Source organism: Zeus faber (assembly GCF_960531495.2).
Source record: "Zeus faber genome assembly, chromosome: 11".
Taxonomy (NCBI): Eukaryota; Metazoa; Chordata; class Actinopteri; order Zeiformes; family Zeidae; genus Zeus; species Zeus faber.
In genome coordinates, this window is record NC_137205.1 from 29,178,766 (window position 1) to 29,206,265 (window position 27,500).

At 47.4% G+C, this 27,500-nt stretch overlaps 1 protein-coding gene across 2 annotated transcripts in view; it reads right to left on the bottom strand.

Moving 5' to 3' along the window:
- The window catches only part of prkcab (protein kinase C, alpha, b), a gene marked incomplete at both ends in the record, with an annotated part of 139,348 nt that overhangs the window by 71,514 nt on the left and 40,334 nt on the right, over positions 1-27,500 (bottom strand). For both annotated transcript variants that reach the window (XM_080009514.1, XM_080009513.1), the window contains one exon: positions 15,102-15,184. In XM_080009514.1, coding sequence (XP_079865640.1) covers positions 15,102-15,184 — 83 coding nt within the window. The remainder of the gene's footprint in view (positions 1-15,101; positions 15,185-27,500) is intronic.

Below are 27,500 nucleotides of genomic sequence, written 5' to 3' on the forward strand. Positions count from 1 at the left end.
CAACCGAGGGTGGGAGGGACAAAGAGACACGGCCGCCTCGCGTCAACATGGACGAGGGACCCGTCCATCAAGGCGACGCAGCTCCCTGTCAGCCCATAATACTCCCCAATTTATGGAACAATCGTTTTCAAACTCCCAACCGGGGTCACCGAGAAGAAGCAAGCTCAGACCCCGACGAGCACGTCTCGTGAGAAGTTTCTTCTTTTTTCCGTTGGCGTACGTTCACGCTGAGATTTCTCAAAGCCCGAAGTAAAGAGCCCGTGATGGGAGCCCGCCCCCATGAGTTGTATTGGAGAAAAAGATTATAAAGCCAATTTTTCATCAAGCCTGCAACAAACTTTTTTTTTCTATTACTTTTTTTTTTTTTACATTTTTAATAATATATACAGTATATTTTCAACTGTATTAATCGGTCGGTGGAATAATTATTAACGTCACGAGTCAGCGCTGGTGTTCAGCCCTGAATGTTGATTGTTCAGCGGAAAACGACATCAGCCGACAAACATCAGATGAGGTGTCTCATCACTGTCCCTATGACGCTTCCCGGCCCATAATTTTGATGTTTTTGTTTCTTTTCCATATATCGGGTACATAACCGCGATGTTCTACACTAGAATTCGAGCGTCGAGCCACGACAGAGAAAAAAAATTAATAAATCGGGTAAGACGCCCCGTCCCCGCCCCGTCAACGCCTCCAGCGGCCGTACCAGACGAGCCCACACCCTCATCGCTCTGCACCCACCTCATGAGCTTGTGCTCATGCGCCGGCTCCATTCAGACATCGGACGTGTTGATCCCGCCACGGTTAAAAAAAAAACTCGGCCTCGGGTGTAAAGAGCCCACGCGCCGGCTCCTCCGGAGGCGGCTGGAGAGCGGGACACAGATCCCGCAGCTGGACACCGTTTCCATTCGGGGCTGTGGGAGGCGGGCGAGCGGCCCCGTTTTTCGCCCCGCCGGCGCCGGCGCGAGCACCGGGGAGGCGGTTTCTCCACAAATGGCAGAATGAATCATTGATCGGGGGGGATGTCAAGAGTTCCTACTGGTCGCAGCCAGTTAGGGAAAAACCTCACCGAAAAGCACGGGCCGCGGAACAGGAACGGCGGAGGCTGACGTTGGATAATGCAGCCCTGGAAGCGGCGGGCACGAGCCCGTCGGGAGGAGATCAGCGCGGGTCCGAGTCAACAACACGAGGCGGAGCAGAGAGCAGCGGGGAATTCAACGTTTGAAAAAAAAAAACAAACGAACAAAAAAAACAAAAAAAACGCACAAACTGATTTAATGGATCATTTAATCTCCCATCTTGGCGGTGGCTGTGGCCCGGCTCTGCAGCAGAAAAAAAAAAAAAAAAAAAAGGAGGGCGGCCGATAACAACGGTCGTTAATAACATTGCTGCGAGACTTAGTCTGTTTTGGAGGCAAATGCAGATCAGAGGATGAAGCGATAAAAATACTCGACCGAGCCTCGTTCGGGTGGAAGCAATCAGCGCTAGATGGATACGGACGTGTAATTAAAAATAACTGGGGAGCCCAACGCCGCGCTCACGCACGCGTGCACACACACAGACACACACACACACTGTCCCGGCTTGGGAATTCAAGGATCTGGTCGCGGATTTGCCGCCGATAAGTAACAAGTCCCGCCCCATTTAACATTGAACGTGACACTTTTTCCTCTTGTCACGTCTTTTCTTTTTATCTCAGTCATTTTCATGTCACAAAATTGACTTAATTACTGTTCATCAGACATGAATAAAAGTTATAATTATGTGAATATCTGCAAAATACCAACTCTAGTGAATCTTATAATAAAATGCACAATTTAACTGAAAAAATATCCACACTGATGTACACAAAGCGCAAGTAAATACGCAGGCCGCTAAATTAATCTGGTTATCGAGTCAATTTCTGTCATTATGCAAAGTGGGTTGACGGTTAAAATCCCAGTGATTGAATTGCACTGGATAGGAGATTTGGGCGAGAGAGAAGACTAACTAATGTTATGAAAGACCAAATGCTCCCCGTGTGTGAGAAAACAGAGCAGATGCAAGGGGCAGAGAGAAGGGCAGGCAGGCCGCCCACACACACACATGCACGCACGCACGCACGCACACACAGACACACACACACACACACACACACACACACACACACACACACACACACACACACACACACACACACACACACACACACACACACACCATACGGCCCGGCAGGAGGTAGGCACAGACAAAAAATTTGGCATTACACCAACACTGGCACTCACAGTGAGACCCACATGAATACATGCACACATGCATGTGCTCATACACACAAACACACACACACACACACACACACACACACACACACACACACACACACACACACACACACACACACACACACACACACACACACACACACACACACACATACGCACACACACACACACACACATAGTAAGGGGAGTGGGAGGAGGGCAATGCTGGATGACAAAAGTGTGTGTGTGTGTGTGTGTGTGTGTGTGTGTGTGTGTATGAGCACATGTATGTGTGCATGTATTCATGTGGATCTCACTGTGAGTGCCAGTGTTGGTGCGTATGTGTGCGTGTGTGTGTGTGTGTGCGTGTGTGTGTGTGTGCGTGTGTGTGCGCGCACCCTCGTGTCGCTGTTGCACGAGCGTCACAATCAGTTCCGCCGCGTGTCTTCATGAGATCGACAGCGGCCGCGAGCTGAGCCCACCAGCCAGCGACCCCACGGCACCTCCGTCACAAGCTCCACCACCGTTGTTCAGCAAAACCAGGGTCCGACACACACGCGTCCCCCCGCGCTGCGGAACACCTTCTCTCCCCGCTCCGCCCTCTTCCTCCCGCCACAGAGCTGTGCTGACGACATTTTCACATGTTTGCTGTGATGTGAAGCGGTTACGAGGTTCGCGAGGCGCCGCCGTCTCCCCGCCGTCCAAACTCATATCGATGTTCCCTCCGTGGAAGAAGGGCACGGAGACAGAAGCCAGAATGAATCTCAGCTCCTCCACCCTCTCCGCCTCTCCCTCCGAGACCGATCGATATTTTGATATCTTTTTTTGAACGCAGCTCGGCCTCTCCCTCCGACCCGACGTGCGCTGGGGGCCGCGCCGCTCGACGGGCGAGGCGGGTGGGGTTGGGGGTGGGGCAGGGGGCGGGGGTCACTGCCAGGTGGCTGGTTCTCCCCCCGTATACTGGCTTTTCCTCCACCCTACTCCGGCCGCCGGCGTTCCCCTACGAACTCCAGTCTGCCGGCGCGCTGACGGACCGCCCACTCCCCCCCTCTGGGACTCCGGGAACGGGCGGAGCCAACGGGCGTGGGTGCATGAGGGCGCACGCGACGGGTTCCTAACTGAACGGCGCTTGATGGTGCAGCACCCGCACACCTGCTCTCAGCTGCTTCTCCCCCCTCAAAAGTCGGTCCTCATTGTTTCCTCCAAGCCATCCGCCCTCCCCTTCCGCTCCGCTCATCCTCCCGCCCCGGCTGTTTTTTTTTTTTCCGAGCAGGTTTTGCCCCAAATGGCGATTAGTCCCCCATTAAGAAATCCATGCGAGAAAACACCCGCCCGCCCGCGGGGCGCCCCCGTTCGTTAACATTTCACGAAGCCCTCGAGCCTAATCGGCGCGCCGGGCACGCCGAGGAGCGAGATGAACGGCTCCGCCCGAGCCAAAATAACCGATCACTGTTCACCACGGGGGCGGGCAGAGCCGTCTTCACCCTCGTTAAGAAACGCGCTGGAGACGCTGGGTCGGACGGGGCTAAGTCTGAGACCAGCGAGCTACAGGCAGCTGCAGCCTCCCAGCGGCTCCCAATAAAGCCGGGCAGCGGCAGCGTGTTGGTTAACACCGAAACACTCCTCTCCTCTTCCTGTTTCCCTTTTCAAGTCTGTGCCGTTGTTTGGCACCGTGTGGATTTTAATGAGGACGTATCGTTAATAAGCAGAAGAGAGATCATTAGGGGACCACTTAACATGCACATAAATCATGCAAACTCGCATGTTCACACCACCCCGCCCACCAAAAAAAACAAAAAAACAAAGCAAAACATGCATGAACAACACAGTGCACAAACTCACACACACACACACACACACACACACGCACGCACACAAACACACACACACACACACACACACACACACACACACACACACACACACACACACAGTATTACATAACAACACCTATTAAAATGTGTTTTTTTTCCTGAAAGCAAAGCGATGACTGAGAGTGGGCTGGTGCACTTTCATGTAATTGTCAGGGTTGTATTCCTCCCGTGTCATCACGCATCCAGCAGAAGCACGACTTGTTTACAACTCGCCGGCTTGAAATTCAACACTATTACGACACCGACCGAGATCGCATAAAAAAAAAAACCCAACAGTCTCGGAGAATTCGGCGAATCCAGTTCGAGAATTCGAACTGGATGGTGCATCTTGGTGCCTGCGGTGAGGAACCTGTCCTTTGCAGCACCGCGCCCTCACAGGCAACAATCGTCAGCGTCATGTTGGGGAATAAAACAAACAACCTATAGAAAGTCCAATCATCCCTTTTGGTAAACTAAATGCGGAAAACGTGCAGCTTTTTTTAAGGTGTCTAATTGAGCAGTTAACACGCAGACTGCCAGGGGCGGCGGCAGGATCTTTCTGTTTGGGTGTGCTCATGATGCTCATTTTGACATCCGTGCAGGCTGCTTGGGGGCGGGGTCAGGGACACGGGACCAGGGCGCTTTTTTTTTGTTTCGTTCAACAAAGGAGGATCAATACATCTAAATTAAAAACACTGTTTTTATTTGTTTTGTTTGGAGAAACGGGTAACGGGGACGCGCGGCGGAGCGGAGATTGCTCCCTCTCCATTATGCATTTGATATCAATATTCCTTATAGGTATATCGATGCTGTACATGTAAGCAGGGCTGACGGGAAATGTTTTTGTTGGTATAACTAACTACAGGGATATTTTTTTATAAAAAAGTATATATTTCTGCTGAAACGCTGCACAACAATTTAAAGACACACGTGTAGACATCGTCATTTTGGTGCCCAGTGCGGTCCGCAACCCCCCGCCCCCTAGTGACGCATTGCTCTACACCGGCCTGTTTGAACAATTATCAGTCTTAAAAAATAGATAATAAAAGATATTTAAAAAATGATTAAATATTTTTTCTTTTTCAATAGAAAAAAAAATAAAATTCTAAAATAAATAAATAAACAAATAAAATGGTTTTAGAAAAAAAATATTTAACCTTTAAATAATTGTCAGACAGTAGAAGTTATTTTTATTTTTGTCATTGATACGGAAGAGATCGACGACATTAACGTGGAACTCGATGTGCGGGCACTTGTTTCAGCTGGATTTGCTGTTTCTAGTGAACACCAGGATAAACAACTTTTAGTGTAATCCACAGACGATGCTATGGCTTACCACTGAGTTTTGAAATCAGGCGTTCTTTTGATACCCGATCCATTCGGACCGACCCAGCCCTACTGTAGCAGTAAAGATATAGGAATATGTTATTCACAGTATGAGATCCTGAATCTGAATTTATAATAATAATGATAACAACAACAATAATAATAATAATAATAATAATAATAATAATAATAATAATAATAATAATAATAATAATAATAATAAATATAGCTGCAGGCAGCAATACAAGGGGTGTACTATCGATACCAATTACAAATTCCCATGGCAAAGCATCAGTTTGTGCTGTCGCTCGTCTTTACATCGACATTAACTCTAAAACAAGTAAAATTTTCCGAGTTTCCATTGAATGCAGCATCGACTCACGCAATGACGCGGTGACTTGGGTTTTCCAGCCCTGGTGACACGCAGAATTACTAATACAAGGTCACACTTGTTGCATGTTATGACAGACGTGTCTACTTCCTGTCAGGTCCCTGTCTACTTCCTGTGGTCCACAGAGTCCTGCCTCACGGTATCTCTGTGGAAGTATTTCACTTCACTGTGGAAGTCCCCAGCAACACGCTTCCAATCAAACAGATCCAACACGGCATGTCCCTCAGAGACGTTTCATCAACTTTTTTTAACTTTTGGGACTAAAATAAAACGGACACGATTCAGACCCGTTGCGTCTGGAGCTACAAGCGAACTCCATGTGTGAGGACACAACCGTATGTTTTGGACTCCCGTCGTTTGTGTGTTATGACTGGCTCCAGTGCCGCAGGAGGGACACAGCACGGGGTTATATGGAACAGAATGTGTTTATATTTACAAAAATGGCAAAAGAATAAAATATCAAACAAAAAGCCCCGCCGACGTCAAGCAGGTAAGACCACACACACACACACACACACACACACACACACACACACACACACCACTTTGCAACCACGACAGAGCGAGTCCACACTACGTAGCTCACATGGTGCGAATGGACGTTCGTAGCCACAACCTGCACATTTATAGCGAATTGGATGATGATATCACAAAGCGTCTTACTCCACAGAGCCATCTCGCTCCACCACCCGACAGGAGATTTTCCGACATTGGTGTGTCCATGACGCACAAATGGTCGGCTACTTCCAGTCAAATTTCATCGGTTTTTCACTAATTCCTTCTCCGTATGCGGATCGATTTGGATGAAATTCAAACCAGGACATGTCTGTGACGTCCCGGTTCGAACGACACCTCAACCGTGTAGCTGCAGCAGTTGTCCTGTTCCAGACACTTTTAGCCCGATAAGTGCCAAGGGGAATAATTGTAATAATAATCCAAACAATAACAATTATAAGGGGTCAGTCCTTACTGAATGGGGTCCCTCAGCAAATCCGTTGAGTCTTACTATCATGACACCCAAAATGCACAAAATAAAATAAAGCCATGTGCTAATACTGTACAGGGATATTCGACTGAATGTCTGAGTGGTGCTAGCGGTGGAAGCCAAACAGAACCACCTCATCGCTTGGCTTCTGCTTTATCATCAGATGTGTCGCAGATGGGGGGACCCGCTTCCCCCCTGACACTTCAAGGCGGATCACATTGCTCCTATTTTCGGCCACACTGGGATCATCCCCGGCTGGGGACAGCGGGACGCAACTGGCGCATCACCGCCAAGCCCCGAAATTCATTAAAAAATAACACCCCGGCTTATTCGATCAGGCAACAGGCCAATAACTGCAGTCAGCAATTTGATATCCGTAATTAAATAACCTGGTTGTGTAATCATTTTTCAGTGGCTGAGCAGAGGCAGTTGGAGCACCTGTGAGTTTGTGTAGTTTATGCGTTTCTGATAATAGACATATTGGTTTTCTGCAACGGAATTCATACGCAGTCAATGAGTTTATGGATCATCACATGGATAATATGTGTACAATAGAATGTCTGCAGCTAACAAAGTTTGCCCAAAAAGCCGCTTATCCATCTTTTGTCAGAGTGATCTTAAAAGGCCTAGTGTCTAGTTTAAGGTTGTTGTTTAATGAATTTTAATGCTGTAGTTCAATGTTGTAACTCAGTGCACTATTCCTTCAGGCCTAGGGCACTAAAATCACAAACACAAACATGACAAAATGGACGGAGATCGTGTCCACATCACGCACCGTGCTTGTTTTGCTCCATAAGGAAACGGAGTAAAAATTAAAAAACCTACATTTAAAATAAAAACACACTGTTTTGGCGGGTCATGGGCACAGCTGGTACCATCAGAGAGCGAGTGATCAGGGCGCAGAGGCGGCCCTGCAGAGCTATTTTAGATCGAGGGGCTATGCATAAAACAATCGGTGGCGAAGCCCTGGATTCCAACACCTAATGACGCCACTGCTGGAAAACAGGGACGAGAAAACGTATTAAATTAATTAAAAACATATTTATATGTTTTTTTTTCCCTCATTGATTGTGAGCCATTAGTTGGCTTTCTCCTGTCCCGGCGTTGGGACATCTGCTTAGGGTAAAGTAACGCCGCGTGGTCCCGCTGAATAGAGAGGAGCCGTCTGCTACTCCGATTACATAATTTCAACCGACTGTTTTTAATCCAACGGCCGGGCTGTTATTCTGGGCTTATGACACAGAGTCAGATGTTGAAAAAAAACACTCATCTCGCAGCCTGACCGCAACCCCCTCCCCCCCCGACCCCCCCGACCCCAACCCCGCCCCCAGCTCGCATCAAGTCGACGACCTGACCTCCGCGGGACCCTCGCTCCCCTGCTCCCCCCGCCGCCGCACGTGTTTGGATGTAATCTGCTCCGTGCGCTTTGGCATTCACGTGGGGTGATTTGACATTGTGTCTGTGGCAGGCCGAGCTAGCTTGCTCATCCAGCTGTTGCCGTGGGTTACGGCTCAGCGGCGGCAGGGTAATGGCTCGGTAGCGGCAGGCTAATGGTGCAAGACGCTACTATCTCTGCCAGAGACATACCGTACACTAATGTTGCCATCACACTTAGGGGCAAATTCACAAAGAATGGATTGCGGCCGCTGACAGCATCAGGAATGGCGCATCAATTTGGGCCCCCTATCTGCGTCTCAGCGTCTGATTTCGCGAAAGGTATTGCGATAATGATAAGACGCCCATAAAGTTTTTCTGCCCAGTGCAATTTGCACTTGTTTTGCGTCTGATTGCAATTACACGCCTTCCACCAATGTCCCTCATTTTCAAATTCCAATGACAGGCGTCTGATCACGCAGGCACCGGTGACCCAATTTTTTGGTCCCTGCGCTGTTACCACCAGGTCTCTGCAGACGGTAATAATGCCACTCTAACTGCGTGTGGCTATTGGCGAATTGGTCGTTTTTTGCAATGAGACTCATTCGCATTGAAAGGGGCCAATTTAGCAGCAAATGTATGAATAATACCAAATTTAAATACATGCAAATATCACCGGCACACCGAGACGCAATTTGCGTGGCAGGGCAGTTCGCAGTGCATTTCCCCGTTTGCAGGTGCTTTGTGATATTAGAGGCTTCCATTTTCGCTAATTTGCACAAGTTTAGCGGCCGCAAAAGCCGCGCAATCCTTTTGTGAATTCTCCCATAAATGTGTGGAGCAAACAGATGGAGGGCTAAGATCACCACCCTCATCATCATCATCATCATCATCATCGTCCTCACCGTCATCATTGCCAGACGCACTGGGTCGGGTGAAGAGAGTAAAGGCTGCAAAGCAATTTTTCACGTGTTGGCAGGGTTCGTGAACAGAGCGTCCTCCTCTGATTGAATTACTTTTGCCGCTGTGGCAAAATAGGAGGAAAAGGGCACGGACGTGGAAATCATTTTTCGAAAAGGATAAAAAAAAAGGGACAAACAAAGTGTAAAGGCAGTTTACAAGAGCAATGGCACATTTTGGTCAGCGTGGCTGTGTTTTGCGTTAAAGCAACGGTGCCTCCACCTTCTCATGGAAAGAACAAATACAATGAAATGAATGAAGTTACTTGAATTTTAGTGTAAAACCTGAATTTCAAGGACCGCTATGATGCTTTAAAAAGCATTGGAGGAGAGAAGAGAAAACTTCAAGTTGTCACAACAACCTGCAGAGGAGAGGAGAGGAGCCGAATGGAGGACTGCTGTGTTTTTGCAGCAGCTTTGTACCTGTCAAGGCGTCGCCATGGCACCAAAGAAGCAATGACTGTACTTTCATGTGTTGTGATAAATAATAAATAGAAAAAGTAAATCGCATCCAGTGTCAGAGGGAAGAATGGAGTGAAGTCACTTATAATATGTGACCCACCGCAGCAAAAGCCGCCATCTCGCGCATTTCTTAAATCGCCGGGAGCAGCCAAATAAGTTGAAAAAAACCTTTGTTGAAGGAAATTGAGATGTACCCAGATTCGTGTTCGTTTGTGGGTTTTTTTTGTTTTTTTTATCTCTCAACGTATTTTCAAAACCGAGTTCAATTTACAAAGAGTAAAAAAATGTTAAACCGTGGAGTTAAATATTCCCGTTCGATTCCACGGGGAAACGCAGTTCACTTACCGAGACGCTGAATAAAACTGAATAACACCGATCGATGGTTTCCTTTAAAGCGAACGTCCAGGTGAAGATCATTCCTCCATATTCCATGTGATGTGAAGTCACAATGTGAAACCGTTTTTATAGAATTCAACCTTTAAATCGTACTACTTTTACACACACGGAGCCACTGCGAAGAAGAAGAAGAAGAAGAAGAAGAAGAAGAAGAAGAAGAGAAGAAGAAGAAACGCGTCACGTACCTACGTCACTTCTGTAGACAGACCGTTAAAGCGCAGCATGGGGGTGTTTCGGTCTCACTTGTCTGTGAAAACTTTCTTCTCCGTATCATTATGGATAACGCGAAGCGGGTGGAAGAAGCTCTGGGTCATATCTCGGATCTTAATCTGACCAGTGCCATCGATCCAAGTAAGTGTTAGGAGCTAGTCCTGGACTTCATTTTCCGCTATGATAGTCAGTTCTCCGACGGCGACGCGGAGAACGGCGGCGAAGCTGAATCTGATAATTACTCCGGACTTGGAGAACATTTCAAACAGCGGATTTCAACCATAATGTGACGATTAAAACGGAATATTTTCAAGAGCCACCAGAGGAGACCGACGATAACGCCAGCTGTTGTTACAACGGAAGAAGGTGATGGCGTGATGAAGTCCGTCGAAGTTGGCGACAGATTCATAATACTCATAATATTGATAGACTCTACATTTTGTTGTGTTGTCCGTACTTTTAAACTTCAAAATAATTCCACTTTTATAAAACATGTATATTCTTACTGTTAAATAAAAGCTTTTTAAAAAACAAAATTAGTTGTGTGTTGTTGAGCTGTTCAACGCTGTTCGTTATTGGCCCATTCAGCAGTATGTTAAGTAGCCATGAGGCTTTGTTTGTCCGCCAACCACATTTGCATCGTGGGAGCTGGCTGAATGAAGCTGGTGTGGGTAAAACTTTGAAGGTGATTATCTCAGAATCACAGTTTGCCACACCCTTGTCATTAACAAGTCATAGCATTAAGTCTGCGGTGGATCACATATGAAATATAAAAAGCCGACCGATGTGTCCAGTGCAGGGAACAGAGATGTGTGACGCTCCACTTCAGTCCCCAATTCACCTTGAACTCCACCATATATCTTTGTAAAAGCAAATTTAAGGAAGGCTTCTCACCATATTGTTCTTATTTTCCGAAACCAACAAAAAATAGACTGCATTACAAATGTAAAGAATGTGAGCCGTCATGAGGAAAATGGTCCACATCTATATCGCCACTTAAAAAACCTCTCCCGTGTGAACATGTGAATAAAAGGTTCCCACCAGGTTGTTGTTTTCTTAGGTTTTTTTTGGAGCATTCTCCTCAATTCTCCTCAAACATCAACTTCTTTTCTTGGCAAAAGAAGAACAGAATCACAGGAAGAACTGTGGAAATCGAGATGAGTGGCCGATACAACGGTTTACTCGGAAAAAGTACCGGTAATCGAAGAAATTCACCAAACTTCTATTCCCGAAACCGAAAACAACTTCTGCAGTGACCTCAGAATGTGTAGCCAAAACGTCAGGCTCCGGTTCTGAGGAAAGTAAACTATCGTGAGCCATTCGTACAGCTCATTTTCAGCATTTTTTTTAGGTTGAGTTAGTATTTTCTTTTTTCTATTTTTATTCTTATTACTTTGTATTACAGCCAATTTATTCTATCTATCTATCTATCTATCTATCTATCTATCTATCTATCTATCTATCTATCTATCTATCTATCTATCTATCTATCTATCAATCTATCTATCTATCTATCTATCTATCTATCTATCTATCCGTCTATCTGTTTATCTCTTATCTGTTTATTTGTTTTGTAGTCTAAATTTAAGGATGATAACGTGCATTTTATCACTAAATGTGAAATAGTTGTTTATTTTGTTTTTCCTTTTTTTTTCAGCCACATTTACATTTTGTTTACCATGAACCTCAGTGGCATCCTTTACCTTTTTAATTTGACGCGTGCAAACAAACTTAAAAAACCAACTTGACTAAAAAGGACGAGGCTAACCTAAAACGAATGGAACTAGGAAAGAAAGATGAAATAATTCACATAAAAAGGCGAAAAAGGTGCAAAGAGATGAAAAGCTGGGAGCTGCTCTCACAGGCTGCTCCACCGCGTTAGAATAAAACTATTCATATTAATATTTATATATAATTTAACAAAAAGACAATTCGATGACCCCGTTGGCTCTCACTGTGCAATCTTTTCATTTCATTTCCGGCCCACTGGCGCTGAGGAGTATTTTATTTCCGTACCAGGCTGTAGCTGTTGATCCAGAGTATACAACTCTACCTTTTCAGAGAGTAGTGAGGTGGGCATGCTTCCCACATCAGCCAAAATAAGTCAGATAACGGAAAGAATGAGGAACACCGGATGCCATATCATGGGTCGGGCGCATAACCGGCTCGCCCCCGAACCTCTGCAGCGGCGCTCCTCACAAACAGAGCACAAGACAGATGGTTGCAAAGAGGATTTGCAACGAGGCTGCAGCTGAAATACACTCATGTAAGGTGTAATCTCCGTGCCGGGCTGATGCAATCTGCCACTAAAAATAAGCTATATCACAGAAGAGGAAAAAAACAACAACAAAAAAAACAAACAAACAAAAAAAAAAAAAAACGGAGGAAAGAAAGGAGGGAAGAAAGGAGTCTTTTCCGTTGGAGCCTTTGTGAGTTTCCTTGGCGACTGGCGCTTTGAACCGGGTTGTGAAACACGCTGTTTGCTGTGAGTCACCTTCATTCACTGGTTCCAGTCACAGAGCCACCCTTCTGAGTAATAATAGAATACAGTATGCGCCTGTGCATTATACCGTGATTGAAAAACACTGAGAGGGAGAGAGAGACAGAGAGAGTGAGACAGGAGGGGGAAGGAACATTTAACAAAAACGAAAATATTGATGTCAGCGTCCCTCTTTTCTTTCCCCTCCGCTGCAGATTACTGTGAGTGGCATAGATGAATGACAGGAAGGAGGGATGGAGGGAAGGATGGATGGAGGGGTGGCAGGAAGGAGGGATGGAGGGAAGGATGGATGGAGGGGTGGCAGGAAGGAGGGATGGCGAGGAAGGATGGATGGATGGAGGTATGGCAGGAAGGAGGGAGGGCTGGAAGGAGCGATTGAGGGATGGAGGTAGGGAGGGATGGAAAAGGGAAGGGGGCCCAGATGAATGATGGGAGGAAGGGATCGAGGGAAGGAGGGAAGGAGCGATAGAGGGACAGATGGAGGGACGAGGGATGTATGCTGGATGGACGGGGGATGGATGGATGGATGGATGGAGAGATGGAGGGATGTCGAGTCACTGACACTCGCCCAGAGTCCATTTCAAAGAACAGGAACCATCTGCTGCCGTCCACACCCAACTGGACTTCCTGCCGTACCTTCATCCTCTCGTCCATCTCCCCCCTTTTTTCCGTGGGTCCGTCCAGTTTTCCTTCCTTCCTTTCCTCCTTCCTTCCCACTTTCCTTCCTCTCCTCCTTCATTTATTCAAAGCTATCATAGAGGAAGGGCGTTCTCAAACTGATTCCGTTATGACCTCATTATCTATTTATCTCAGTCTGGTTGTTTTGTCCAGTTGAGCGCGGGGACGGGGGAACCGGTGACCGGGCAGCAGCACATTTCTCCTCCATCTTTAATTCCCAGACGTCCCAGAAACCCATTTCCACGCCCGTGGCGACGGCCCGCCACGGATTAGTGGCCTTTAGTGGCTCATTTACGCAAATTACAAAGGGCTGCACTGCGAGACTCCCTCGCACTCCCTGGACCGCTTTCCCCTGCCTTCTCCTGAGGCGCTGGGCGTCGCGGTGTGACGGATGGATTCCCCGAACGCTTGACCGAATATTTCAACGTTACGGGGAGGAAGGGGCGGGCGGCATTTAGACATGGAGCCACACCACGTCGGCCATGTTTTCCCTCTCTCTCTCGCCCCCCGCCCGCCTCTCTCGTCTCTTCCTTTTTTTCCGGGAGCAGCACGGAGGCTCGCAAAGCGCCGCGGGAGGTGCCGGGAGGGTCGCGCCTGCAACAGCCAAAAGCAACCGGGACTCCACACAGACCTTCCTGTCCCTGCCTGGTATGACAGCCTATAAACGAGCGATTCACGCGCACAAAGAGCTGAAATGACTTTGCGCTGATTGTTTATCCGGGCCGTTGGAAACCTCGCTCCAGGACCGAGCAATATGTTTTTATTAATAACAGAACGATCCGCCTTGCAGGTGCAGTAAGAGTCAGCACTGCATGACTTAAAACACTGTTTTGGGACATTTAGCCCGGAGCTTCAATTTCCTCCGGGTGTTGTTCCATCTGTTGGAATCTACGTGCTACCGGCTGGACAGGTGGTACGGCAGCCAGGTATCCCAGCCCCTCCCCCCGTGTCGACGCAGGGGGGCGGGGTCGCTGCACGGGCAGGATGTTGTGACGGAAGCTGTGGCCGAGTGGTAATTCCAGGTCACGCGGCATGCGGTGCGCTCGCGGCTTTTGCCGAGGAGTTTGAGGTATTTTTATATTGAAAACAATGGATTCGTGCGAAGCCGCCCTCAAGCAGATCAGCTCTATACGAACAACACGAGCAGAGTGGGTAATTCAACTTCATACGACTGCTAAGTCACAGAAAGGAGGAAGGGATTCAGCTGCGTGTGTGTGTGTGTGTGTGTGTGTGTGTGTGTGTGTGTGTGTGTGTGTGTGTGTGTGTGCGTGTGTGCGTGTGTGTGTGTGTGTGCGTGCGTGCGTCTGTGTGTGTTAATTGGCGAAGGGAGGGCGCTTTCGTGAGTGAGTCTTTCAGTCTAATGAAGTCGGAGTGTCGACACAAACAGACTCTAATTGCTTCATTGTGTTTGTGCAAGTAACACCAAGAGTGCAAAACAGGTGCTCATCCTGTGTGTGTGTGTGTGTGTGTGTGTGTGTGTGTGTGTGTGTGTGTGTGTGTGTGTGTGTGTGTGTGTGTGTGTGTGTGTGTGTGTGTGTGTGTATGATTTGTGTGCCTGCTCCACACAGTATTATGCACATGCATGAATACACTCGTAGCCTCCTGACAGAATCAGTTTGGGTCCAGATCAAAGTTCAATTGAAGTTTGCGCGCGTGTGTGTGTGTGTGTGTGATTTGGACAAACATCAGAGGGCACCGATTGAAAATCAAAAGTTCTTAAAACTTACATCTGTGTCCGGTCCCTTGTCGGCTCCGGGGCAGCAGAAGGTGACGAACTCATGGCAGCGCTTGTGAACCACAAAACAGCAGACTAGAGAGAGAGCGAGAGAGAGAGAGAGAGAATGGGTGAGGATGGGTGAATGACATCATGTTATCTCGGTACCCGGCGACGCCCCATCCCGTGCGCGCTGGGTCGTGGTGTGTGGAGGAGCAAGGAGACGTTCCCCTCGCGCTGCTTCACCTGAATCCTGAGAGCGCTGATTCACTCATGACGTTGACCCACTTCTCTCTCTTTTTCCCCAATATCCTTTCACCACCCTCCTCGTTCATCATCTTCATTCCGTTTTTTTCCCCTTCCTCGTTATTAACGCCGGAGTCGCCGCCAAAGCCTCCGTCACATCACCATAATAACCCTTCCTCCTCTTCCTCCTTCCTCCTCCGGCGGGTTATCTCCCGGTCAGGGTCCTTCCTGCGTGGGGTCTGCAGGTTCTCCCCGTGCTCACATGGGGTTTCCTCCGTGTGACGTCAGTAAGGACCTCCACCCAAAACATGTGCACGTCATGGTCTGACCAGCGATGGACATTTGGTGCCAGGTCCCCGGGGGCGTCGTCGAATGCTGCCCACTGCCCCTGGCTGCCCCCCCCCCCCCCCCTCCGAGAGGAAGGACAAGCCAGGATGGGTCAAATGCAGAGGCCACATCACGTGTGTGTGTGTGTGTGTGTGTGTGTGTGTGTGTGTGTTGGTTGCTGTCACTGCATGAATGCATGTGTTGCGGTATGCTGTGTGACAATTAAAGATTCTCCTTCTTCTCCTTCTTCTTCTTCTTCTTCTTCTTCTTCTTCTCATCCTCCTCCTCTTCCTCCTCCCTCTCATCCCCCTCCTCCTACTGCTCCCCATCACCCTCTTCTTCGTCCTCCTCCTCTCCCTTCTCCTCATCCTCATCACCTTGAGCATCGTTCTCATTATTGTCAGTGTAATGGTCATGTGCATTCCATTTAATTCTAATCTGCGACAATACTGGCTGCAGCTGATCTGTGTGTGTGTGTGTGTGTGTGTGCGTCTGTGTGTGTGTGTGTCTGTGTGTGTATAAACAGAGATTCCATGTTCTCTGTGCACATGTAAGAGAGTAAGAGATTAAGTGTGTTTCTGTGTGTCTGCCTGTGTGTATTGGTTTGTGCAAACAGAAAGAGAAGATTCCTTGCTGTGTGTGTGTGTGTTTGTGTGTGTGTAAAATACCAAGTCACACAAAAAACGTGCTTGTGTGTGTGTATGTGTGTGTTCATCTTTGTGTGTGTGTGCATGATGTATGTGTGTGTGTGTGTGTCCTGTGTGTGTGTGTGTGTGTGTGCATGCGTGGGTGTGTGTCTGTGTGCATACGTGTGTATGTGTGCGCATGCGCGCGCGCGTGTGTGTGTGTGTGTGTGTGTGTGTGTGTGTGTGTGTGTGTGTGTGAGAGTGCATGTGTGTGTGTTTGTTTGTGTGCGTGTGTGGGTGTATTCCCCTCTCTCTCTCTAATAAAGAGGAACGTGGTCCTCTGAAGGTTCTGGATAAATAGTGAAACATCCCATAATGATTGATCTGCTCTCAGGTGGCGGCGCTGCCTCCATCTGTCATCACTGCAGGTGAGCACAGGGAGGGAGGCAGGTAGAGGTATACAGAGATCTATTTTAAGAGTCAAATTTGCCAATTTACTTACTTAGTCTAATATTTATTTTGCTGTCCTGCCAAGACTCCAGTGAAATGGAGTGAACCGACCGGCCCAATTTACCCGGGAAGAAAAGCTCTTCTTGCGGTTTTCCAGCAATATTTCGAGATGCTGCGCAGACTCACACATTACCCATCACGATGACACCGTACCGAAGTGTCTTCTGAACCCCACCGTCCGTTGGTAAAGGGCAACCCCGTCGCAGACAAAGGACTTTTTCAAAAACCACCTCTATGAAATGACCCAGCCCACCCTGCAACAACGTGTGGCTTCCAGCACAAGGTTGTCGGTGCCTGAATCCCTCCCACCGTCAGGCAGGGAGAGCGGATGGAATATAGAAGCACCCGCCTGACGATAAGAATCCACAATAACTTAGAACATCAAAGTATGTTTGGGCGCTATTTCACACCAAACCGTTACGCGCCAACCCCTCCCTGGGCGGCTGCGGAGACTTCGACCTCCGTCGGGCCGGGACTCCCCGTTTTAGGAGGAGGACGAGTCTCGAGTTCCGCCCCCTGAACTACGCTGCTGACATCCCCAAATCGGCTTCATGACTTTTTTCAAACGGCCGGCGTTTATTGTCGTCAGTGCAGGTTTTTTTTTTAATATTTATATATATATATATATCGTGTTGATTTTCCCGAGGTATTAAAAGAGTCCAACTCCCTCCTCCCGTGATTTGAACTCCGTCTGGTTGTCGCTGTGGTCGTGCACGGACGGATGGTGCAGATCGGACCTGCAGACCACGTTGCACGATCTTCTGCGAGCGTCCATCTTGAATCCCCCGAAGCGCAAAAATTTGGGAGGTTGCGCGACCTCGGTGGCTGCAAAGCCCAAAGCAATCAGTCGTCAAATGAGCACTGAAAGATTCGTGGCGATGGTGCTGGTGCCATCGGAAGTGCAGGTGTTTGTTTCTGATCCAATTTTAAATATTACGTTGGATGGATTTTCGCTCGAGTGACTTTTCTTGTTTTCTTGCCGAGTTTAAAAACCACTGATTAGGGAACAACTTCCATGGAAATGTATTTGCGTTTTCGGTGAAATGAGCATCTCAATCTCCCCCAAACAAACGCTGTTCCCGTGCGGCTTCTGAGACAGGAGGAAGTGCTTGTGCCTCAATTTGCTCTTTCGGAAAAAAAAAAAAAAAAAAAAAAAAAAAGGGGGGACATATTTGTTTTCCGACAAAATGGAACACGGGCGGCGCACGGAGGTGTAGTTCAGTCGGCGCTCCGCTCCCGGCAGGAATACTGAGTGAGTGTTATCGTCACATTTTAAGGTTTCCTCCACACGGCCCACTGACAATATGTGAATCATTGATGTAATGACGTACGGAGCTCGCTCTCTCTCTCTCTCTCTCTCTCTCTCTCTCTCTCTCTCTTTCGTTTTCTCTCCGTCTCTGGGTCTGACCTCCCCGTCCGCCACTTCAGCGCGGCCAGAGAGGCTGCAGTGTGGATCCGACACTGATCTCAGTTCAGAGGTGAAGGGAGAACGCAAAGATGGAATAAATCCAGCTTTTTGTGTGTGTGTGTGTGTGTGTCGCACTCTAAGGCTTACCGTGCCACAAAAAGAGAGAATGTCTGTGTGACTGTAATCCTTGCTCTTGCACTAACATGCACACACGCACGCACGCACGCACGCACACACACACACACACACACACACACACACACACACACACACTCATGCACATACACATACGTGGATGCAGAGGCTGAATCCTCTGCATTAAAAATGTGCGAGTCAATGTGTTTGGGGGACTCGAGGGGATTAAGTAAAGTTAGCACACACTCCACTGGTCTGGAGGAGAGCTATATCAACATCTCCGCTGACTCACACACAAGCACACACACACACACACACACGCACACAGTCCACTCACCGTCAGTGGACATCCACACCCGCATCACACTATGGGTCTGAAGGAGATGTGAAAGGCCTCCAGTATTAAGCTACATAGTTGCCGGCCAGCTCAACAGGGCCACCTTAAATACTGTTTTTTTTCATGGCTAGAGCCGTCCCAATTATTACATATTCATCTGTTTATTTGAGCCAACCCCAAAAATGTTGTTACACTTTTAGATTCCACGAATATGTGTACAGACTTAAAGTCAGTGCTAGAAAAAGAAAATATTGTTACCTGAATTGCAATGCTCCAATGTTCAATATCAATAGAAAGCTCTCTAAGGATTATTACGCTGTTATAAGCTTATACTATGTATTATTACACTGATGTAAGCTTATACTATCTATTATTATACTGTTATACGGTTATACTATGTATTATTACACTGATGTAAGCCTATCTATCTAATATTACACTGATGTAAGCTTATACTATGTATTAGTACACTGATGTAAGCTTATACTCTGTATTATTATACTGTTATAAGGTTATACTATGTATTATTATACTGTTATTAGCTTATACTATTTATAAGTACACTGATGTAAGCTTATACTATGTATTAGTACACTGACGTAAGCTTATACTCTGTATTATTATACCATTATTAGCTTATACTATGTATTAGTACACTGATGTAAGCTTATACTATGTATTATTATACTGTTATAAGGTTATACTATGTATTATTATACTGTTATAAGGTTATACTGTGTATTAATATACTGTTATTAGCTTATACTATGTATTAGTACACTGATGTAAGCTTATACTATGTATTAGTACCCTGATGTTAGCTTATACTATGTATTATTATACTGTTATAAGCTTATAATGTGTATTATTACACTGATGTAAGCTTATACTATGCATTATTATACTGTTATAAGGTTATACTGTGTATAACCTTTATACTGCTATAAGGTTATATCATGTATTATTATACTGCTATAAAGTTATACTATGAAAGTGACATAAAACGAACAAAAAGACAATTAAAATATCGCGGCGGCGGCGGCTCCAGCCAGACGCTGCGTCCTGCAGAGGAAAAGCTTTTGAGAGCTGCAGCGACAAAGGTGACACATCGTTAGAAACACTGTGATGATTAATTACCACAGGCTTTGTTTCACCAAGACTAATTACATAAAGACACAGATAAGAGGCTTAGGTAGCTTAAAGCAGCTTAGGAAACAAAACCCCTTCCTTGTGTGTGTGTGTGTGTGTGCGAGTGTGTGTGTGTGTGTGTGTGTGTGTGTGTGTGCGTGCGTGCGTGCGTGCGTGTGTGTGTGTATGTGTGTAAACAATACAGTAAGTACATCATTACTATTACTAGTACACACTATTTAGATGTGTGTTTGTGCATACCTGCTTGTGCGTGAGATAGAGTGGGAGTGTGTGCGTGTGTGTGTGTGTGTGTATGTGTGTGTGTGTGTGTGTGTGTGCGTGCGTGCGTGCGTGCGTGCGTGCGCGCGCGTGCGTGTGTGTGTGTGTGTGTACGCTGGCCTTTCCAGACCTCTCCGTCCCTCTCGCTCTCCTGCCGAGCACCGATCCTTCTCAGGGGGTGGATTTGGGGTGAGCTAATCTGGCGGCATTGGTAATCTGCCCGGCCGCTGCTAATGGAATTACGGAGCGCCTCCACCCCCAAAAGAGCGCTCGGGGCGGAGATAAGCCCAACCACCTCCACCCTTTAACGTGTCCATCACCCTCCGCGTGGCGAGGATTACCCAAACCTTGACTTCCACATCGGTTCCTGAACAATTTCATTTTTATTTTTTTTATGTATTTTATGGCGGGTTTTGAAAAAAAAATCGATTTGAACAAAAATAAAAGGACGTGAATTTCCACCCCAAGCCGGCAAATCAAAGGATGGGTTCTCTATTTATTTTTATGTCGGTTCCTATCATTTCATAACAATTTATGACAAAATCTCGGTGAACTCCTTACCACGCCGCCCCGGCTTCTCACCCTGTTACATGCAAGTCAATGGGGCAAACGTTTAAGCCGTGAAAACACGTTGAATCTCCTTTTGGGAAGAGGGAGTTCTCACAAAGTTTTGAGGACTGCATTCAAACCACATGGAACGTTCGAAAACCGTTTTAATGAGGCCCGGGCTGAAAATGACAAAACCGCCCATTAAAAGTCCAAGTAAACAATGAACACAGGAAAATGCACCGCGCGATGAAAGGGAACGGTGGAGTCAGCGTCTAGACGGCCGGCGAAAAGGCTTCACGCTCGTTATGCAAATTGCTCAATGCGCCAGCGCTGCACTAACGGACCTTCATCTACAACTTCATCTCGGTCGTGCCCCTGGAAGAGCGTAACGCTCAACCATTTCAGTCGGAAGTGCTCCTCTTTCCCCGAGATCCTTTCCACTCTCACCCTGCTCTGCATTTCAGAGACCGGCAGAACAAGGGAGCGGAGGACAGGAGACGAGGTGAGCGGCGTGGATGAAAGGATAAAGGAGAGGAGGAGGAGTGGAGGGCGCATTGTGGCGTGGGCTATTTTTAGGGCGGATTGTGGCCCCGGGGTGGAGGCGGCGGGAGGCACCTCCCCATTGTGGGGAGGGAAGCCACGGCCTCCTGTTCCAGGATCAACACCTGGACACGCACGCACCGCACGCACACGCAGCACATGCACGCACACACACGGACACACACCACATGCATGCACACACTCACACAAACACACATCACATGCAGCGCACACATATCTACATGCATGCACACACATTAAACACACACGCGTACACACACGCGCACACACACACACACACACACACACACACACACACGCACACCACACACACACACACACGTGGGAACACACACACACACACACACACACACCACATGCACACACACACACACACACACACACACACACACACACACACACACACACACACACACACACACACACACTACATGCACGCAAACATAAACAACATGCATACACACACATATGCAACACACACATCATTTCCATATATACATGTACACATACGTATACACAGACGCAAGGCCCGGTGCTGACTTCAAGGCCCGGTGCTGACTTCAAGGCCCGGTGCTGACTTCAAGGCCCGGTGCTGACTTCAAGGCCCGGTGCTGACTTCAAGGCTCGGTGCTGACTTCAAGGCCCGGTGCTGACTTCAAGGCCCGGTGCTGACTTCAAGGCTCGGTGCTGAATTCAAGGCCCGGTGCTGAATTCAAGGCTCGGTGCTGAATTCAAGGCCCGGTGTTGACTTCAAGGCTCGGTGCTGAATTCAAGGCCCGGTGCTGATTTTAGGGCCCGGTCCACATTTATATGGATATTTATGAAAACAGCAATTTCTCCGCGTTTTGGCCCCATCCTCACGCAAACGGCGTCTCCGGAACTGGAGACAAAGCTTTTGGGGGACGCCTTCCGGGGCAGAGATATCCCCAAACGGTGTTTTCCTATTTGTGTGGAGAGGTGAAAACTTCTCGACGGCCGACGCCCGTGCTGCCGTTCTCCGTGTCCCCATTAAAAGTTTCCACAACTTTAGGAACGGCGCCCACACAGCGCCGCGTGTGAATGTTATGGAGAAGCTCAATCCCGCTCCTGCTCCTCCTGTTCCACGGTGGCGGAAAATAAATAAAATACAATTTCCCTTCCTGGGAAAAACAGAGACTCGACCCCCTCAATATACCCTTGTAAACAGAACTGTATCATTTAAAATAATATAATAATATGCATTGAAAGCACAGCTGCGCTTCCTCCCTCTGTCTTCTCTCCGACAGCGAGTCGACACACACACACACACACACACACACACCGCTGCAGCGCCCACGCGGCCACGCCCCCCCGCCGCCCCCTCTCGCTCGCCAGCGCTGTCTCCTCCTCGTCGCTCGGCTCATCCTCTCCGGTTTGTTGTGTTTTAAGCTCCTTAAAGACGCTGAGTGCAGAGCCGCCGCGACCCGCATTCGGCTGACAAGGAAAACAGCGGGAGTGCTGTCTGCAAACACTTTGCATTTGAGGCGAAACGTGCAGCTCGCTCAGAGAACTGCGGCGAAGGCGCTGCCGGCGTCGCTGCGCCGGGCGCGCAGCCCCGCGGCGTCTTTCCCGAGTTTTTATTTCAGGTCTGTTTATTTTACCTGTTTCCTACTTGCATGGAAGTACATTTCTAAACGCGACTGAGTTAAGGGACTGTCCCGTTCCGAACCGGTACAAAAACCACCTGTGTCCCGTTGCCGCATCGGGACTTGATTTAGTAAAAACTGGATGTTTTTGTGCAGGTCCTTCCATCCAGGGAAAGGTGTTTTTATTGCTGCAAAGGATCTTTCTGAGGATGATTTACCTATAAATCATCCAGTATATATAGTAGTAATAAGGGTTTCCTCTGTGTACGTCCAATACAACAGTTCTTCTGGCGGCAGCTTGGGCGGCCCCTCAGGGACTGCTCCTGAGAAAATGTTCTGTTTATTGCCCCCCTCCCCCGGCCCCAAACAGCGGCCCTGGTTTGACGTCACGTTTTCTGATATATTACCGCCCCCTACTGGCCCGGAGTGTAAGCGTTTTAAATAGTTAAATAGTTTCTTGTGGGGACAGTTTTTTTTTCCCAAAAATCCATGGACCAGGGCATTTTTATCATTTTAAACTTGTCAATTGATAATGATCCGATGTAATTATAACCCATATTTCAATATTCCTACTTATTTCGCTATTTTTGACTAAATAAATGCGGCATTTTCCACTGAGGGAATCTCTAAACATACAGATTAGGTGAACTGGGCTTATTCTTTTTTTGAAATATGGAAAGTGGTTGACAACGGGGCAACCGGAGCGCGAGAGATGGTTGGCAATGGACCTAACAATGCTGGTTGACAATGGCTGCCTGGTTGCCCGGGACAACCGGGCAGCCGTTATCGTCTGGCCTTGGCATGGATTTGAATACATACAGCAACCATGTATGCTGTAGGCCAGCCTGACTCCGTTTGAACACACACACACACACAAGCACACGCACACGCACACGCACACGCACAGGCACACGCACAGGCACAGGCACAGGCACAGGCACACGCACAGGCACAGGCACACGTACACGCACACGCACACGCACACGCACACGCACACGCTTTCCCTTTTGTTGAACTAGTTCAGGCGATGAGTGAGGGAGGGATGGAAAGGTAAGTACTTAAAGTAACAGCAGAACACACAACAGGGCCGGCGAGCGGGGCGGGGCGTGTGTTGAGTTCTCTTCAGAGTTTGAATGGGGTTCATGTGTCAACCTGAACGAGAAACCTAATCCCTCCGCTGTTTGACGACCCGATGACCTCCACCCTTTCCCCTCACCTGAACGCTCGCAGCTCTCAGGCTTCTTTTCAGCCCCCGACAGCTGCGACAAGCGCGTCCCTGCCCCCGTCGGGGACTCAACCGCTCCTTGAAATGTGGATTTATTTTTATTTTTATTTTTTGACCTTTTAATTCGCGGCGCGGGATTTAAATAGACATGATTTACGGCCAAAGACACTCAGATGGTGTAGTGGTTAATGTGATACATAATTGATTGCGAAAGGGGAAATTTTCCATTTGATCTCTCCCCCCCCCCTCCTCTCAAGGTTCGTTGCGGAGCTGCACCACGCAGTCGGAATTCAATCTCTCAATTACTTGACAACATTCTTAAATAAATACATGTAAATGTGAAGATAATCCTATGGCATTATACACAATATACCACCTGGTATGACATGTAATGATATCTGCATATTTCGTCAGAAGCCCATACAGATCAGTAGTTTACCATATAGTTTATGGATTTATACGGCGATGCAAAATATAATACTGTTTTTAAAAGTAAAAATGTTTGGATCATCAATTTCCCCGACAATACGATCGCCTTCCATTGCGTGCGCCTTGCGGGAATCGAGTCAAAGTAAGCCCAGATTTTTTTTTTCCCGTGACCTTCGACCTCCGGCCACGAGGCTGAGTGACAGATCTGCGACTTCTGGGCCTCCAGACCCGCGTCAGCCGTGACAAACTGCTTTCCCCCACAGACTGCGAGACGGACGGGCGGCGACCTCGTTCGGACCGGGTCTCCCAAGCCACGGGTTCCGCCGACCAAAGGACCGATGCGGACGGAGCGCCCACCAGACTTCAGCTGCGGGAGGTGTTTGCCGGCTTTTTACGGACGGCGAGAAATCGCCATCTGTACCGGGTTTAACTGGTACCGGTCAAGCCAGCAGAATCTAAAGGGTTAACTTTATAGCACAATACTCAAACCTATGAGGTAGGGCGGCTATTATGGTCATTTCAGCTTTCAAATATTTGAAAATAAAGAAATACATTCTTTTTTTTTTTTTTCATGTACTGTTGCGAGTGGGAAGTGGGGAAAAAGTCCTTTCATCTGCTGGGGAAGATGAGTTGAATAAGGAATGGAATAATTACGCGTTCCGAGTAAAGTAACAAGGAGATGTTAATGCACGACCCCAGACGCAGAGGGAAAAGCGAATCCCACGCACTGACACACGGACGAATTCATACCACACACGTGAGAACACATGTACCAGCATGCAGCTGGATCAGTGCGAGAGGAACACACACACACCCGCATTCATAGAACACGCTAATTGCTTGAAGATCCTATTACATGGTTGGTGCGAACCGCCACGTCTCCATTATGTCCAAGAAGCTTTTTAAATGCATATAAATTAATAACATTATTTTCTACATTTTAACCTTCAGTGCAGAGAGCAACCTGAGCGACAAACACGTGTTGAATCTGTGTAAAACAATGTGTCTATGGAAGGACTGACAACATTATAAAGCTGCACCTATTTCTTTCTATTATGCACAAATATTTTTAATATATTACTGAATATAATATTGTCCTGGAAAATATATGTCTATACTTTTACAATGTATGACAATTATTATTGCATCATGCAATATCTAGCCTATGTATTATACGATTGTTGTATATGTACACAATAGAATATCTCCTTATTATCATTGTACAAGAAGAAGTAGTAGTAGTATTAGTAGTAGTATAGACAACATGTGTCCTCTGCATTTGAGCCATTCTGTAGCTCGGAGCAGGGTGCAGCCGCAGTGCAGCCGTGTTCCTCCCATATCATCTTCCCGTGTTTTTGAAACATGGGAAGATGATACTGACTTCAAATATGTGTTGGGTGTCATTTAATGCTGAAAATATTGTACGCACAGCGTTGAGTTGAAAAAAAATATTGGAAAAACGTATTAAACTTATTGATCCCATTAATATTCCTTTTGCATGAAGAAGGAGGAAAATATAGAGACCAGAGAGGAAAACGATATCTCCTGGAAAATGACAAAGGGTGCGCGGGAGTCAGGGTTCTCTGTTCCCAACGACTGCGAGCAGAGAATTATGACGAGCTTTCACCGAACCGACCTGTGTTTTTATGCAACCTTGAACAAAATGACATTAAAGGTGTATTAAGCAATATCTGTGATCTGTGTGCGAGCGAAATGAGTGGCGGCTGAAGTGCAACGTCTTATAACGCACAAACACAGTGATCATTTGTTTGGACAGTTTAGTGTGGTTTCGCTCCTCCGCACGACATGCGATCACACCATTATTACACTATTATTACACTATTATTACACTAATAAAACACTTTTATTACACAAATAATACACTTTTACTGCACTGCTTATAACACTATTATTACAGTTCTTATTACAATATTATTACACTGCTTATTACACCTTTGTTACTCCTTCTCTCGTACAACTGTTTCCCATTTCCTATGTGGACATGAAATCATTTCTTGGAAGAGAGCGATGTGTGAAGAGATGGATGGGGGGGGGGTGTCACTTGTCATTTCCCTTAAATATTTAAAAGAGCGAGCGAAGGCGCCTGGTGACGTCACAGGACGGGTCAAGGTGAGCGCGGCGCTGTCAGGCGGAGCTCCTCACAAAGTTTCCTCCCACGGCAGCGCAGGAGACCTGACAGGCGATGGCAGCAATCACAGCGTCTCCGGGGGGACGGGCTTGATTATGCACGTCTGCACCGCCTTGTTACGGCAGACACAGTGTGTGCATGTGTGCGTGTGTGCGTGTGTGTGTGTGTGTGTGTGTGTGTGTGTATGTGTGCGTGCGTGCGTGCGTGCGTGTATTTATGTGTTCGCGTTTGTGGATAGTTTTTACAGTACACAGTAATGAGGATCGCTTTTCCAGCAAAAAAAAAAAAAAAAAGACAGCAAGGACCACAGTCGGGTGGTTTTTGCCTTTTGATGAAATCTGAGCGCGAAATAAAAAGTGGAAATCCCGAAGATTTTTTGTTTTGTTGTTTTTGGCGGCGCCTGCGACAAAAAGCGCTAATTGCATGTGAGTGCACGGTGGGAAAGTGGCCACCGACGGCCCGTTCTTAATACTCATAATACCGCAAATGCGAGGCCATAGCCTCAGTCACCTTTGTGTTACCTCATTCGGCGAAAAACAGTGACTTACCCGACATTTATTTAAATGAAAATCTCTAGAAATTGGCACTTAAAGTGTATATTTTTTTCAATAGTTTTCAATAGCTGAGCCTTTGTTGGTCGATCTGGTGCGAAATAAATTCAATAAAAGCTTGTTTGCTCCGGGGGGAGGGTGTGAATCCAGACGTCTCACACTCACTCGAGAGGTGACTACGTTTCCCGTTCACGGGAGCAGCTGATGCCGCCTCGCCGTTGAAATAGTTCAGCGGACTAAAGCTCCTTTTCCGGCGCCACTGATCAACACCGAAAAACCCAAAAATTGCTCCCGAAAGCCTCTGCAATGGCCGTCGTGAGCAAAGTCATCATCCTGACACGGGGGGAC